The 15072-nt window shown below is 49.7% G+C and overlaps 1 protein-coding gene across 1 annotated transcript in view; it reads right to left on the reverse strand.

Annotated features, from left to right (window-relative positions):
• adat2 (adenosine deaminase tRNA specific 2) overlaps nucleotides 1-15072 on the reverse strand; it is a 45009-nt gene that overhangs the window by 8260 nt on the left and 21677 nt on the right. The window contains exons 3-4 of the mRNA XM_072514003.1: nucleotides 13065-13215; nucleotides 9480-9586 (exon numbers count right to left, since the gene is read on the reverse strand). Coding sequence (XP_072370104.1) covers nucleotides 9480-9586; nucleotides 13065-13215 — 258 coding nt within the window. The remainder of the gene's footprint in view (nucleotides 1-9479; nucleotides 9587-13064; nucleotides 13216-15072) is intronic.

A 15072-nucleotide genomic window follows, 5' to 3' on the forward strand; every position in this document is an offset into this window, starting at 1 on the left:
TGATAGGGAAACTACTCAAAACAGCTCTGAGGGACAGAATTAATCTCCACTTGGAAAGGCAAGGATTAATCAAGAACAGTCAGCATGTTTTTGTCAAAGGGAGGTCATGTCTTACAAATTTGTTTGAAGTTTTTGAGGTGACAACTAGGTGTGTAGATGAGGGTAGTGTGCTTGATGTAGTCTACATGGACTTCAGTAAGACTTTTGACGAAGTCCCACATGAGAGGCTGATGAAGGTGGTAAGAGCCCATGGGATCCAGGGCAATTTGGCAAATTGGATCCAAAATTGTTTCATTGGTAGGAGGCAGAGAGTGATGGCTGGAGGTTGCTTTTGTGACTGGAATCCTGTGTCCAGTGGTGTTCTGCAGGGATCAGTGCTGGGTCCCTTGTTTGGAGTATACATTAATAATCTGGATGTGAATGTAGGAGGGATAAGCAAGTTCGCAGATGACAAGATATTGGTGGTGTGGTAAATAGCGAGGTGCAAGGAAGCAAGGCCTTAGATTACAGGATGATATAGACGGACTGGTAGGCAGAAGAGTGGCAAATGGAATTTAACCCTGAAACGTGTAAATGCATTTTGGGATGACTAACAAGGCAAGGGGATAAACAATGAATGGTTGGACCCTAGTAAGTGCAGAGGATTAAAGGGACCTTGGTGTGCAGGTTCATAGATCTCTGAAGACAGCAGTACAGGTGGTTAAGGCGGCCTATCGGTTTCGTGCCTTTATTAACCGAGACATTGAATCGAAGAGCAGGGAGGTTATGCTTGTGCTGTATAAAACGCTGGGTAGGCCCCAGCTGGAGTACTCTGTAGTACACTATAGAGAGGAAGTGATTACACTGAAAAGGGTGCAGAGGAGATTCACCAGGATGTTGCCTGGGCTGGAGCGTTTCAGTTGTCAAGAGAGACTGAATAGGTTGGGATGTTTTCCCTGGAGCAGAGGGGGCTGAAGGGGGACCTGATTAAGGTGTATTAAATTATGAGGGACATAGCTAGGGAGGACAGGATGGTACCTTTCCCATTAGTGGGGGGAATCAATAAGCAGGGGGCATAGATTTGAAGTAATGGGTAGGAGGTTTAGAGGAGATGTGAGGAAAATCTATTCACCCAGATGTTAGTTGGAATCTGGAACTCACTGCATGAAAGGGCGGTAGAGACGGGAACCCTCACAATTTTAGATTGTATTTAAATTGGCACTTGAAAGGCCATGCATTCAAGGCTATGGGCCAAGTGCTGGAAAATGGGATTAGAATAGTTAGGTGCTTGATGGTCGGTGCGGACGTGAGTGACCAAAGGGCCTCTTTCTGTGCTGTAAAACTCTATTTTCAGATAGCTTCTGGTCATTTGGGAGCCCACCCAGGTCGCCCCTCTGGAAACGCTCAGACCCCAGCTGAGTCATCACCTGGGTAGGCGTGGCCAAGCTCAATCAGTGACACACCAGGTGCTGCCACTCCTCAGAAGCTCAGCCCCACGGCAGGGCAACCAGGGGAATAGCAGAGCTCACCCCAAACAAAGGCTACAGGCACCGTGGCCTTTGGCACCCTCCCCGACATGCTGCCCCTCTCAGGGCAGAGGCCTCATCAGTCACACTATCAGCTAGCCTACCCCTCAGGAGCACCAGCTGCCTCCAAGCGCTGCTTCACCACTATGCTCCTGCTCCCGGGCAGGTTGTCACAACGTGAGTCACACACAGGACCCACATCACACTGCAACTAAGCTCCCAGCAAATGCACATTTCTCTCGCTCAGCCCCATCTGTAAGACGTGCCCTCACACAAGTCTCTAAGCATGGAGGCAATTGGTGGCACACAGGGAGGTTCTCCACTGCACAACCAGGTACCACCCTGCTGGCAGGATAACACACAGCCCATCTATAAGGACACCAACACTAGACCCCACTGGGAAAACAGGACAGGGGTCACAGCAGGGGTTGTGGCAGCCAACAGTACCCCTGTTGACAGGGATGGGTAGTGAGGATAGAGGCTCACCATATCACAGGCCCAGTGCCGCTCATTGATGAGGACAGGGTTCCAGTGCAGACGACAACATATTGAGGAGACTATGTGAGGAGTGGGGTGCTGTTGGCAGTGACGCAGCAGCACAACTCAGGGTGACTTATGTAGCCTGGTGGCTTTGGATGGGCAAGGGAATAGTCATCTCGCGAACATTTCTTCTCTTTCCCCACCCGCAGAGAATTAATTTCGGAGTAGTCAGCTATGCTCGCTACCTACCTGGCTGCAGCTGCTGTTGCAGATTCAAGGAGGTTGGAGGGGCAGGTCCAGCTCAGGGAGAGCCCTGCTCTAGTGGAGCCTGCCTCAGAACAGCAGGGGCCAGCTGGTGAGGCTCAAGTGCTGGCCAGCCAACAGGCAAGGAGGTGCAGAGGACGCACCACATCAGGGCAGATAGATACCGTCGCCGCCTGTCCTTCGAGGTGCTGCCGGACCACCAAAGATCAGGTGGTGGCACATCTGGCACCACGAGGGCTTGGAGGAGGGTACTCACTCTCGGCAGCCGTCATGGTGACCGTCACCCTGAACTTTTATACCTCTGGATCTTTCCAGGGCTTGAGCGGTGACCCCTGTGGGATTTCACAGATGTCTGCACACAGGTGAATCAGCGACGTGATGGATTCCCTACGTGCCTGGGCATCAGACTATATCACCTTCAATCTGGACCAGACCCACCAGGATGCCTGGGCAGCAGAATTCTCCACCATCAGTGATATGCCCTAGGTCTAGGGGGGCAATCGATGGTAGGCATGTACCCCAGCAAGCACCAGTTCATCAGGCGGTAGCTTCATCATTAGGATGGTGTTCCACTACATGAATGTGCAGTTGGTGTGCGACCACCAGTTGGACATCTTGCGCGGTGTGCGCCCGATAGCCAGTGCATAAATCCCGGCTCACTCTGAATTCTTGGCACCTTTGAGGCGCTCCCTCGGGTGAGGATTTAGCTCTTGGATGGCAAGGATTACCCGCTGAGGTCTTGACTAATGACACCTGTCCCCAGACAGATACAATGACTGGTGATAACGATGCCGATGCAGCAAGGAGGAGCGTCACTGAGCGGTGCATTTGCGTCCACAAGGTGCGCTTCTGATGCCAGTACTGCTCGGCTGGGGCTCTCCAATCTAGCCCCAGGAGGGTCTCGAGCCTTGTGCAAGCCTGCTGCGTCTGCACAACATCACGCAGCAGAGGGGCGACATAGCACCAACTCACCCCATCAATGTACAGGACACAACACCCACTCACTCCCAATATTCAGGACACAATACCCACTCACCCATCAATGTACAGGACACAGCACCTACTCACCCCATCATTGTACAGGACACAGCACCCACTCACCCCATCAATGTACAGGACACAACACCCACTCACTCCCAATGTACAGGACACAGCACCCACTCACCCCATCAATGTACAGGACACAGCACCCACTCACCCCATCAATGTACAGGACACAGCACCCACTCATCCCATCAATGTACAGGACACAACACCCACTCACCCCATCAATGTACAGGACTCCACACTCACTCACTCCCAATGTACAGGACACAGCACCCACTCACCCCATCAATGTACAGGACACAGCACCCACTCACCCCATCAATGTACAGGACACAGCACCCACTCACCCCATCAATGTACAGGACACAGCACCCACTCACCCCATCAATGTACAGGACACAGCACCCACTCACCCCATCAATGTACAGGACACAACACCCACTCACCCCATCAATGTACAGGACACAACACCCACTCACCCCATCAATGTACAGGACACAGCACCCACTCACCCCATCATTGTACAGGACACAGCACCCACTCACCCCATCAATGTACAGGACACAACACCCACTCACCCCATCAATGTACAGGACACAGCACCCACTCACCCCATCAATGTACAGGACACAGCACCCACTCACCCCATCAATGTACAGGACACAGCACCCACTCACCCCATCAATGTACAGGACACAACACCCACTCATCCCATCAATGTACAGGACACAACACCCACTCACTCCCAATGTACAGGACACAGCACCCACTCACCCCATCAATGTACAGGACACAGCACCCACTCACTCCCAATGTACAGGACACAGCACCCACTCACCCCATCAATGTACAGGACACAACACCCACTCACCCCATCAATGTACAGGACACAGCACCCACTCACCCCATCAATGTACAGGACACAACACCCACTCACTCCCAATGTACAGGACACAGCACCCACTCACCCCATCAATGTACAGGACACAACACCCACTCACCCCATCAATGTACAGGACACAGCACCCACTCATCCCATCAATGTACAGGACACAATACCCACTCACCCATCAATGTACAGGACACAATACCCACTCACCCATCAATGTACAGGACACAACACCCACTCACTCCCAATGTACAGGACACAACACCCACTCACCCCATCAATGTACAGGACACAGCACCCACTCATCCCATCAATGTACAGGACACAACACCCACTCACTCCCAATGTACAGGACACAACACCCACTCACCCCATCAATGTACAGGACACAGCACCCACTCACCCCATCATTGTACAGGACACAGCACCCACTCACCCCATCAATGTACAGGACACAACACCCACTCACCCCATCAATGTACAGGACACAGCACCCACTCACCCCATCAATGTACAGGACACAGCACCCACTCACCCCATCAATGTACAGGACACAGCACCCACTCACCCCATCAATGTACAGGACACAACACCCACTCATCCCATCAATGTACAGGACACAACACCCACTCACTCCCAATGTACAGGACACAGCACCCACTCACCCCATCAATGTACAGGACACAGCACCCACTCACCCCATCAATGTACAGGACACAACACCCACTCATCCCATCAATGTACAGGACACAACACCCACTCACTCCCAATGTACAGGACACAGCACCCACTCACCCCATCAATGTACAGGACACAGCACCCACTCACCCCATCAATGTACAGGACACAGCACCCACTCACTCCCAATGTACAGGACACAGCACCCACTCACCCCATCAATGTACAGGACACAACACCCACTCACCCCATCAATGTACAGGACACAGCACCCACTCACCCCATCAATGTACAGGACACAACACCCACTCACTCCCAATGTACAGGACACAGCACCCACTCACCCCATCAATGTACAGGACACAACACCCACTCACCCCATCAATGTACAGGACACAGCACCCACTCATCCCATCAATGTACAGGACACAACACCCACTCACCCCATCAATGTACAGGACACAACACCCACTCACCCCATCAATGTACAGGACACAGCACCCACTCATCCCATCAATGTACAGGACACAACACCCACTCACCCCATCAATGTACAGGACACAATACCCACTCACCCATCAATGTACAGGACACAATACCCACTCACCCATCAATGTACAGGACACAACACCCACTCACTCCCAATGTACAGGACACAACACCCACTCACCCCATCAATGTACAGGACACAGCACCCACTCATCCCATCAATGTACAGGACACAGCACCCACTCACCCCATCAATGTACAGGACACAGCACCCACTCACCCCATCAATGTACAGGACACAGCACCCACTCATCCCATCAATGTACAGGACACAGCACCCACTCACCCCATCAATGTACAGGACACAACACCCACTCACCCCATCAATGTACAGGACACAATACCCACTCACCCATCAATGTACAGGACACAATACCCACTCACCCATCAATGTACAGGACACAACACCCACTCACTCCCAATGTACAGGACACAACACCCACTCACTCCCAATGTACAGGACACAACACCCACTCACCCCATCAATGTACAGGACACAGCACCCACTCATCCCATCAATGTACAGGACACAGCACCCACTCACCCCATCAATGTACAGGACACAGCACCCACTCATCCCATCAATGTACAGGACACAACACCCACTCACTCCCAATGTACAGGACACAGCACCTACTCACCCCATCAATGTACAGGACACAACACCCACTCACTCCCAATGTACAGGACACAGCACCCACTCACCCCATCAATGTACAGGACACAGCACCCACTCACCCCATCAATGTACAGGACACAGCACCCACTCACTCCCAATGTACAGGACACAGCACCCACTCACCCCATCAATGTACAGGACACAACACCCACTCACTCCCAATGTACAGGACACAGCACCCACTCACCCCATCAATGTACAGGACACAACACCCACTCACCCCATCAATGTACAGGACACAGCACCCACTCATCCCATCAATGTACAGGACACAGCACCCACTCATCCCATCAATGTACAGGACACAACACCCACTCATCCCATCAATGTACAGGACACAACACCCACTCACTCCCAATGTACAGGACACAGCACCCACTCACCCCATCAATGTACAGGACACAACACCCACTCACCCCATCAATGTACAGGACACAGCACCCACTCATCCCATCAATGTACAGGACACAGCACCCACTCATCCCATCAATGTACAGGACACAACACCCACTCACCCCATCAATGTACAGGACACAACACCCACTCACTCCCAATGTACAGGACACAACACCCACTCACCCCATCAATGTACAGGACACAGCACCCACTCACCCCATCAATGTACAGGACACAACACCCACTCACTCCCAATGTACAGGACACAGCACCCACTCATCCCATCAATGTACAGGACACAGCACTCACTCACTCCCAATGTACAGGACTCAACACCCACTCACCCCATCAATGTACAGGACACAGCACCCACTCACCCCATCAATGTACAGGACACAACACCCACTCACCCCATCAATGTACAGGACTCCACACTCACTCACTCCCAATGTACAGGACACAGCACCCACTCACCCCATCAATGTACAGGACACAGCACCCACTCACCCCATCAATGTACAGGACTCCACACTCACTCACTCCCAATGTACAGGACACAGCACCCACTCACCCCACCAATGTACAGGACACAGCACCCACTCACCCCATCAATGTACAGGACACAGCACCCACTCACCCCATCAATGTACAGGACACAGCACCCACTCACCCCATCAATGTACAGGACACAGCACCCACTCACCCCATCAATGTACAGGACACAGCACCCACTCACCCCATCAATGTACAGGACACAGCACCCACTCATCCCATCAATGTACAGGACACAGCACCCACTCACCCCATCAATGTACAGGACTCAGCACTCACTCACTCACTTTGAGGGCAGCACGGTAGCATAGCGGATAGCACAATTGCTTCACAGCTCCAGGGTCCCAGGTTCGACTCCCGGCTTGGGTCACTGTCTGCGCGGAGTCTGCACGTCCTCCCCGTGTGTGCGTGGGTTTCCTCCGGGTGCTCCGGTTTCCTCCCACAGTCCAAAGACGTGCAGGTTAGGTGGATTGGCCATGTTACAAATTGTCCTTAGTGTCCAGAATTGCCCTTAGTGTTGGGTGGGGTTACTGGGTTATCCCCATAACCCAATAACCCCCTCCTAACATTTTTGGACACGAAGGGCAATTTATCATGGCCAATCCACCTAACCGGCATGTCTTTGGACTGTGGGGAAAAAACCGGAGCACCTGGAGGAAACCCACGCAGACCCGGGGAGAACGTGCAGACTCCGCACAGACAGCGACCCAGCGGGGAATCGAACCTGGGACCCTGGCGCTGTGAAGCCACAGTGCTAGCCACGTGTGCTTCCCTGCTGCCCGATTGTTAAAAATTATTTTGACAGTCGGTCGAATCCTTTCGTCACCTGCTTCGTGAATCAGGATTCCTCACTCTGGTCTCTCACGTGTAAGTTAGCTGTCGGCTTCTTCACTGATGAAGGGAAATCACTTACCTTGAATCTTTCCGAAAAGAGAGACATGCTGCCGAAGCTTTTCATCTTGCACTCATCAGGACAAATGCAAGAATACCAAATATCAGGCAATCGCAGAAAAAGGATGCTGAGTGGTTGGCAAGTTGACTCTGATTGGCTGAGGTGTTGCCATGGAGAATTCAACAAGGCATTATGGGCTCCCGAAGCTCCTTTGCCTTTCAAGTTTCCTGTTCTGACCAAGGGTTCATACCTAAAACGTGAGCCTGTCTTTTCTCCTTTCAGATGCTGGTGCACCTGCTGTGTATTTCCAGTCCCTGTTGTTTTTGCTCAGGGTTTCCTGCATTCCTAGTTCTATTTTCTGTGCCAGCACGGTCTCACGCAGTGGCAAGAAGCACCGCAATGTTGAATAATTGGAGATGGGCTCGCTGCTGATAAATTAAGGGAGACATTTCTTTACCACCTATGGAGCTTCGCACTGTAGCATAGTGGTTAGCACTATGACTTCACAGCGCCAGGGTCCAAGGTACAATTCCCAGCTTGGGTCACTGTCTGTGGAGTCTGCACGTTCTCCCCGTGTCTGCGTGGGTTTCCTCCGGGCTCTCCGGTTTCCTCCCACAAGTCCCAAAAGACATGCTGTTAGGTGAATTGGACATTCTGAATTCTCCCTCTGTGTACCCGAACAGGCGCCGGAATATGGCGACTAGGGGCTTCTCACAGTAACTTCATTGCAGTGTTAATGTAAGCCTACTTCACTGAGCATTTGGGGCAAACGATGTAAAACATACAGCCCCAGCAAAAGGGAGTTAAGCACTCATTCACAAATACCGAATGCCTGTGCTCATTGAATAATAGAAGCACGGGAACAGGAGAAGGCCATTCTACCCTTTGAGCCTGTTCTCCACTCAATCAGACTGTGGCTGATCTGTATCTGAACTCCATTCACAGCCTCGGTTCCCGGCTCTTAAAACCCTTGCCCAGCAAAACATTTATTAACTTTAGCCTCAGTTACTTTTTTTGTGGGAGAGAGTTGCAGGTTTCTAATCCTCTTTGTGTACCCTTGAATGGTCTGTCTCTAGTTTGAAGTTGTCGGGCCCCTCACCACCACAGGAAACAGTTTCTCGACATTTGCCCCATCAGATCTTTTGGATCATCTTAAAACATCTCGCTCAGATCAGCCCTTAATCTTCAATACTCAGGGAGTAGAAGATGGGTCTGTGCAACCTGTCCTCATGATTTAACTCTTTACAGCTCCACCAAAGCATGACGTGAATTCAGCTCAGTGGCCAGATGTATGCTGAAGTTTTGGGTTTGTGTGAGTCCCCCAGTCTTAACATTAGTAGCACACATGAAAATCCCTGCCTCTGCGGGCAGATAGGTTTGCTCTCTGCGGTACTTGCCTCATTGATTGAAAGCTTCCCAGGTCTCACCAACACAATCGTAAACATGTACTTGCAGCAAGTCAGCACAGAAAGGCCTCTTTGGTCGAACTTGGGAGTGATATGAAAACATTTAAGAATCGTTATTCTCGGGTTTCTGGAAAGGGGTTACCTGGAAGGGAGCCCCAGAGTGCTTTAAATCATCTGCGGGAATGTTCAGTACTGAACCACAGCCTCCGAACCGCTCATTCTGACAGCCGTATACAACCAGTGGGATGTCTGCAACGTGGTTAAGCCGAAAAATAAGTTCTCCTCCCGTGAAAAACAAAACGCGGTTGGAAAGGAAGAGAAAAGAAACAAAACGTAGATGGTGTCCATTCCCCCCCCCCACCCACCCACCCCCACAAACTGACAGACATCTCCCCCGCCATCCCCCACCCCACTCACATTATTCCATCTTTATTCCTGTCGGCGGGAGAGGGAGATACTGAGTTGCCGTTAAACTAGTTACAAAATGATGCAACAATGGAGGAGGCTACTGGATCCATTGCACAAGCGCTGGCTCTTTTGATAGAGTTATCCAGTTCGTTCTCCACCTTCTGCCCCCGACAAATTTCCCCTTTTGAATGTCACAAACGTGACTTTCACCACCCTTTCAGGCGGTGGATTCCAAATTGCACCAACTCACTGTGTAAAATATAGTTACCCCCCGCCATCACTGCACCTTTTGCCAATCACCTTGAATCGGTGTCCTCTGGTTACCAACCCTTCTCCACGGAAAACAATTCCTCTTTGTTTACTCTATTCGAACTAGCACTGCAATTAAAAGTTGGAAAGGACAGGCCATTTCTGATACGATTTTGTTGACAGACCTGAGGAAGGGTGAAGGCTCAGATGGCAACTTCAGAGGTGCTCTTTAGGTTATAAAGCACCCCATAAATGCCAGCTCTTTCATATTAGACCGTGTGAGGGATGGGAGCACGAATCAGCCATTTCAACAAGATCATGGCAGATCTACCTCCGCACACTCTCCTGATTCTCTCAGTATCCAGAAATCCCATCAAACTCTGTCCGGAATCTGATCAACAAGGGAGGCTCCAGCTCTCTGGGGTAGAGAATTCCAAAGACCCTCAATGAAAACAAAGGAATAATGGGAAATATCACACCTCGGCTCCAAAGGGCCGACTGGTCCCACTCCAAGAGCGAGTCCCAGTTCCAGATTCCCAGCATCCCAGCATCAAGTCTGTCGGCCTGTTTCAATGGGATCAACTCCCACTGAACACTGCTGTTAGCGGCCATTCCTAATTGCCCTCGAGAGGGTGGCAATGGGCCGCTTTCTTGAAGACAACTGAGTTGCTAGCTGGGCTATTTCAGAGGGCAGTTAAAAGTCGACCACATTGCTTTGGGTCTGCAGCCAACACAGGCCAGGCTAGGTAAAGATGGCCGATTCCCTTCCCTACAGAATATTAGTGAACCAGAGGGACGTTCAAACAACCAGCCGGCAGTTTCATGGTCACCTTTACTGAGACTAGTATTGTCTTCTAGATTTAATGAACTGAATTCAAATTCTCCGGCTGCTGTGGTGGGGGCTCGTGGTTCAATAACAGCTTGGATTTGAAGATAGTGGGAGGAATGAATAATTAAAGGCGGCTAGATTTTCAGAGAATTGTGGTCCCAGGGAACAAAAATAACTACAGCGTGATGACTCTTGATTTAAATGCAACGAGTACTCAGGAAGTACATGGTGACCATGTAGTTGAGGATTCTAAATGACCGCTTGGCTCTTGTGGGTAGGGTTCCCTCCTGTGGGTCAAAGATCGCAGGCTCAAATCTCCAGCCAGACAGTGCAGTACCGTAAGGGTGCTGCATTGTTTGTGGGGGGGGGACCGGGAATGGCATTGTCCTATGGGGGCGTTATGGCAAGGCTTGGATGTTCAGAGGAGATCTGCTGGCACTCTGCCTAATGTTCCCCCATCAACCGCCACCAGAAAGCAAAAAATAGAAGTGATTCGACCCACTGTGTGATGTGATTTTGAGAGTTTAGTGCGCCGTTCATCCAACCCGGGGAATGGAAAACCAATAAAATTTAACTAACTGAAGAATCATGAAGCAACTGTGCCAGAGGCCATGATTCTGACACAGCACCCTCGGTATGATTGTCCCCATTTTATTTATAATACTGCCCTCAACAGCTGTAGCCCCGTCCATTTGCTCCACTGACAGAAGCGGCGCTCGATACACAGCAACATGTATAATTACTGCTCCACACAGTTACGGATGAGGAGTGTTGCGTCCCACTTAATCACTCTCCCAAGTGGTTACCATGATGTGCAGTTCAACTGAGTGCCAACACTATACTGTAATTTATCTCTATAAATAACCCGTTCACATCTAAATAGCAGCGGAAAGTGACACTGCTTTAGAATAGTTAACAACCCCATAATGAAGGCTCATGTGCTCCAAGGGTTTTCTGGACAAAAATGTGTGCGTACATTTTTTATATATATTATCGGGTGAAAATCTAGTTAATTATTTTTTTGCTGTGAAACCTCCATCGCTCACTTTGGCTCCAGAAAGTAATCGAAGCAGTGATCGCTCTGGAGTCTGCCTAAAGTATCCAGGCAAAAGTTAATCAAGTCTCTTGCAGAGTAGCCACACTCCCTCCACTGAAGGGGTAGAAGTGGAGGCTCTTATACGTCTCTGTAATTAAACTACTATAGGTAAATAGTTATACAGATTATGAAATTAGGCTTTTATGTAACAGCTCATCACTTTGTCAATAACAACCATAGATTAAGCAGACCATTTGGTCCATCGTGACGGCACCGACCGTCTGAAAGAACACACTACCGAGGCTCACTTCCATCCGCCCCATCCTCGTCTCCCTACCTAACCAGCACACCACACACTTGGATACTAAGGGGCAATTTATCACGGTCAATCCACCTAACCTGCACATCTTTGGACTGTGGGGAGGAAACTGGAGCACCCGGAGGAAACCCACGCAGACTCATGGGGAGAGTGTGCACTCTACACAGTCACCCGAGGCTGGAACTGAACCCGGGCTCCTGGCGCCGTGAGGAAGCAGTGCTAACCACTGTTCCACCATGCCGCGCTTGCATTCATATAGCACCTTTAATGTTGTAAAATCTCTCCAGGTGTTTCGTTGGAGCATTATCAAACAAACTTTAACACGCAGCCACATCTGGAAATATGAAGGCAAGAAGTAGGTTTTTTAAAAAAGTCTTGGGGGAAAGAGAGGCAAAGGAAGGGACTTCCAGAACTGAAGGCCTTAGCAACTGAAGGCATGGCAATTGCAAATTAGTGATCGCAAAAAGCCAGAATTAGAAGTGCGCCAATACCTTGGAGAGTGGTAGAGCTGGAAGAGGATGGGGAAGGGTGAGGTTATGCGGGGATTTAAACACAGTCCAAAGACGTGCAGGTTAGGTGGATTGGCTATGATCAATGTTACAGGGATAGGGCCGGGTTGGTCCCAGGTAGAGTGGGTCGGGGCAGACCCCTTTTTTACTGTAGGGATTCTAAACTACTAACATTCACTAGAAGATCAAAAATCAAAGAATATCAAAAGTTTGAAGCATTTTCAGAAATCATGCTCACCTTTGCCTATGCGGAATGGTGAGGGGGCGGAGGAGGAACATGTGAGTGGTGAATTTAAATATAAATCGCTTCTTTATATAGAATGTCATCCAGTTCAGAGTTAAGTGTCTCGTGCTATGATGCAATTGCTAAAGGATACTCAATAGACGCAAGGCGGCAGCACACATGATGCAAGGTTCCACAGTGACATACAACACCGTGTGTTCAAACACCTCCTCCCGGTCCTTGTCCTTTTGGCGACACCACTCCAAGACTTGGTCAATGGCGACCATCTCTGCGTGACGGGTAGCCTGTTTGGACAGAGAGAAATCCCAGAATATAATATCCTCCAGCCACTGACGCACAGCAGCAGCATTGCACACCATCTACAACATGCACTGTAGGAACTCGCCAAGGCTCCTGAGGCAACACCTCCCAAACCCATGACCACCACCGACTAGGACTAGAGCAGCACATGCGTAGGATCACCACCACCTGAAAGTTCCCCCAAGCCACTCACCATCCTGTATTGGAAATATTTTGCCATTCCTTCACTGTTGTTCGGTCAAAATCTTGGAAACCTCTAACAGCACTGTGGCTGCACCTACACCACAGGGACCGCAGCGGTTCAAGAAGGAGACACGCCACCACCTTCTCAAAGGCAATTCGGGATGGGCAATACATGCCATCCCAGCCAGTGGCACCCGTATCTCATAAGCGGCTGAGCTTGGACACAAGCCAATAACACGTCTTCAACGTTTGTAGAGACAAGGTTAGTCGAGGAACAGTATTCAACCAATGCCAGGCTTGGGACTCCGAAGTCTGGAGATTGTTAGGATGAAACAAAGATGGCTTTCCAGACAAGCATGCTGTTCTTCCATGACATCAGTAGATGTGGGATCACCTTTAAATTTATGCTGGTGACACTCCGCTTTCTATCGTCCCAAAGGCCCACAACTACCTCTGTCCTATCAAACGGTCTGATAATCATTCTCAGAATGACCTTCAAATGAACTATTGGGAAGCCCAAAGCCGTTCTTTTCACTATTAAGTGCTTGCTTGCCATTGACTCCACCCCCCCAACTTGGCTGTTTCCTGAGGTTGCGCCAATTGGTGTCCTATTCAACCTGGAGCAGAGTTTCAAACCAAGGAGAAAGGATGGATTATTAAGGAACACTAGCAGAGGCTGCACAGGTGAGGAGGTGATGCTGGGAATGTGCTGAGACTGGTAGAAGTTGAACTAAGATGCCAAGGGGGACAGGCCACAAAGGAGAGGCATGGAAAACATGGATTGGGAAACCAGCCCCTACCCTATTTTCCTCTTTCCAGAGCAATTCAAAACCACAAATCACTTCAACCTTCCCTTCATCGTACTTTGGAAATCCGAGCTTGACATCAGCTGCTCACTGTTCCTTACTGTTCCATCTTTGTTGTTGCGGCAATGAGAAAAAGTAGGAGGTGCCACGCTTTAAGTTGGTAAAAAACCAGTACAGGGCTTATTAAGAGATGTTGCTTTTACAGAGTAAGATGCTGAATTTCCCAAAAGCCTGCAAAAACACTCCGCTGATGTCACTGCATGTAACGTGACATTTCATCAGCCAATGGTGTTACTTGAATACATAACACCCCTCCCCCTTTACTCCTAAAGTGCCAACAACAATTTCTTTTAAACACTTGAACAACAGATCCAACACAATAGTCATTACATTACATCATCATGTTATTTATACATATACACATCAGTAAGACAGTCTCTTTGGCCACGTCTGTCTCGTTTAGGTAATATCCAACGTTCAGGAATTTGACTCTTTGAGATCACGGAAGTGTCTTCCTGTTCACTTGCTACTGCACAAAGTATTCTGCCAAGCCGTTGATTGCTGGGTGATGTGGAGCAGATTTGATTTGGCAGATACCAATTCCTTTCGAACTCTGTTAATGTAAACTGAGTCCCATTATTACTCAAGTTGCTCCGGCCTTGTGAATATCTCAATTGTCTGTTCAGTTGTTGTGAATTTCATGATTGCGACCTCTGGCCATTTTGAGTCTGCATCAACCATCACTAGGAACATATGCCCTCAATTGGACCAACATAGTCAATATGAATTCTCTGCCATGGTTGTGCAGGCTATTCCCAAGGAGACAGTAGTGAAGCATTCCTTAATATACCA

The sequence above is a fragment of the Scyliorhinus torazame genome, chromosome 1 (assembly GCF_047496885.1).
Source record: "Scyliorhinus torazame isolate Kashiwa2021f chromosome 1, sScyTor2.1, whole genome shotgun sequence".
Taxonomy (NCBI): domain Eukaryota; kingdom Metazoa; phylum Chordata; class Chondrichthyes; order Carcharhiniformes; family Scyliorhinidae; genus Scyliorhinus; species Scyliorhinus torazame.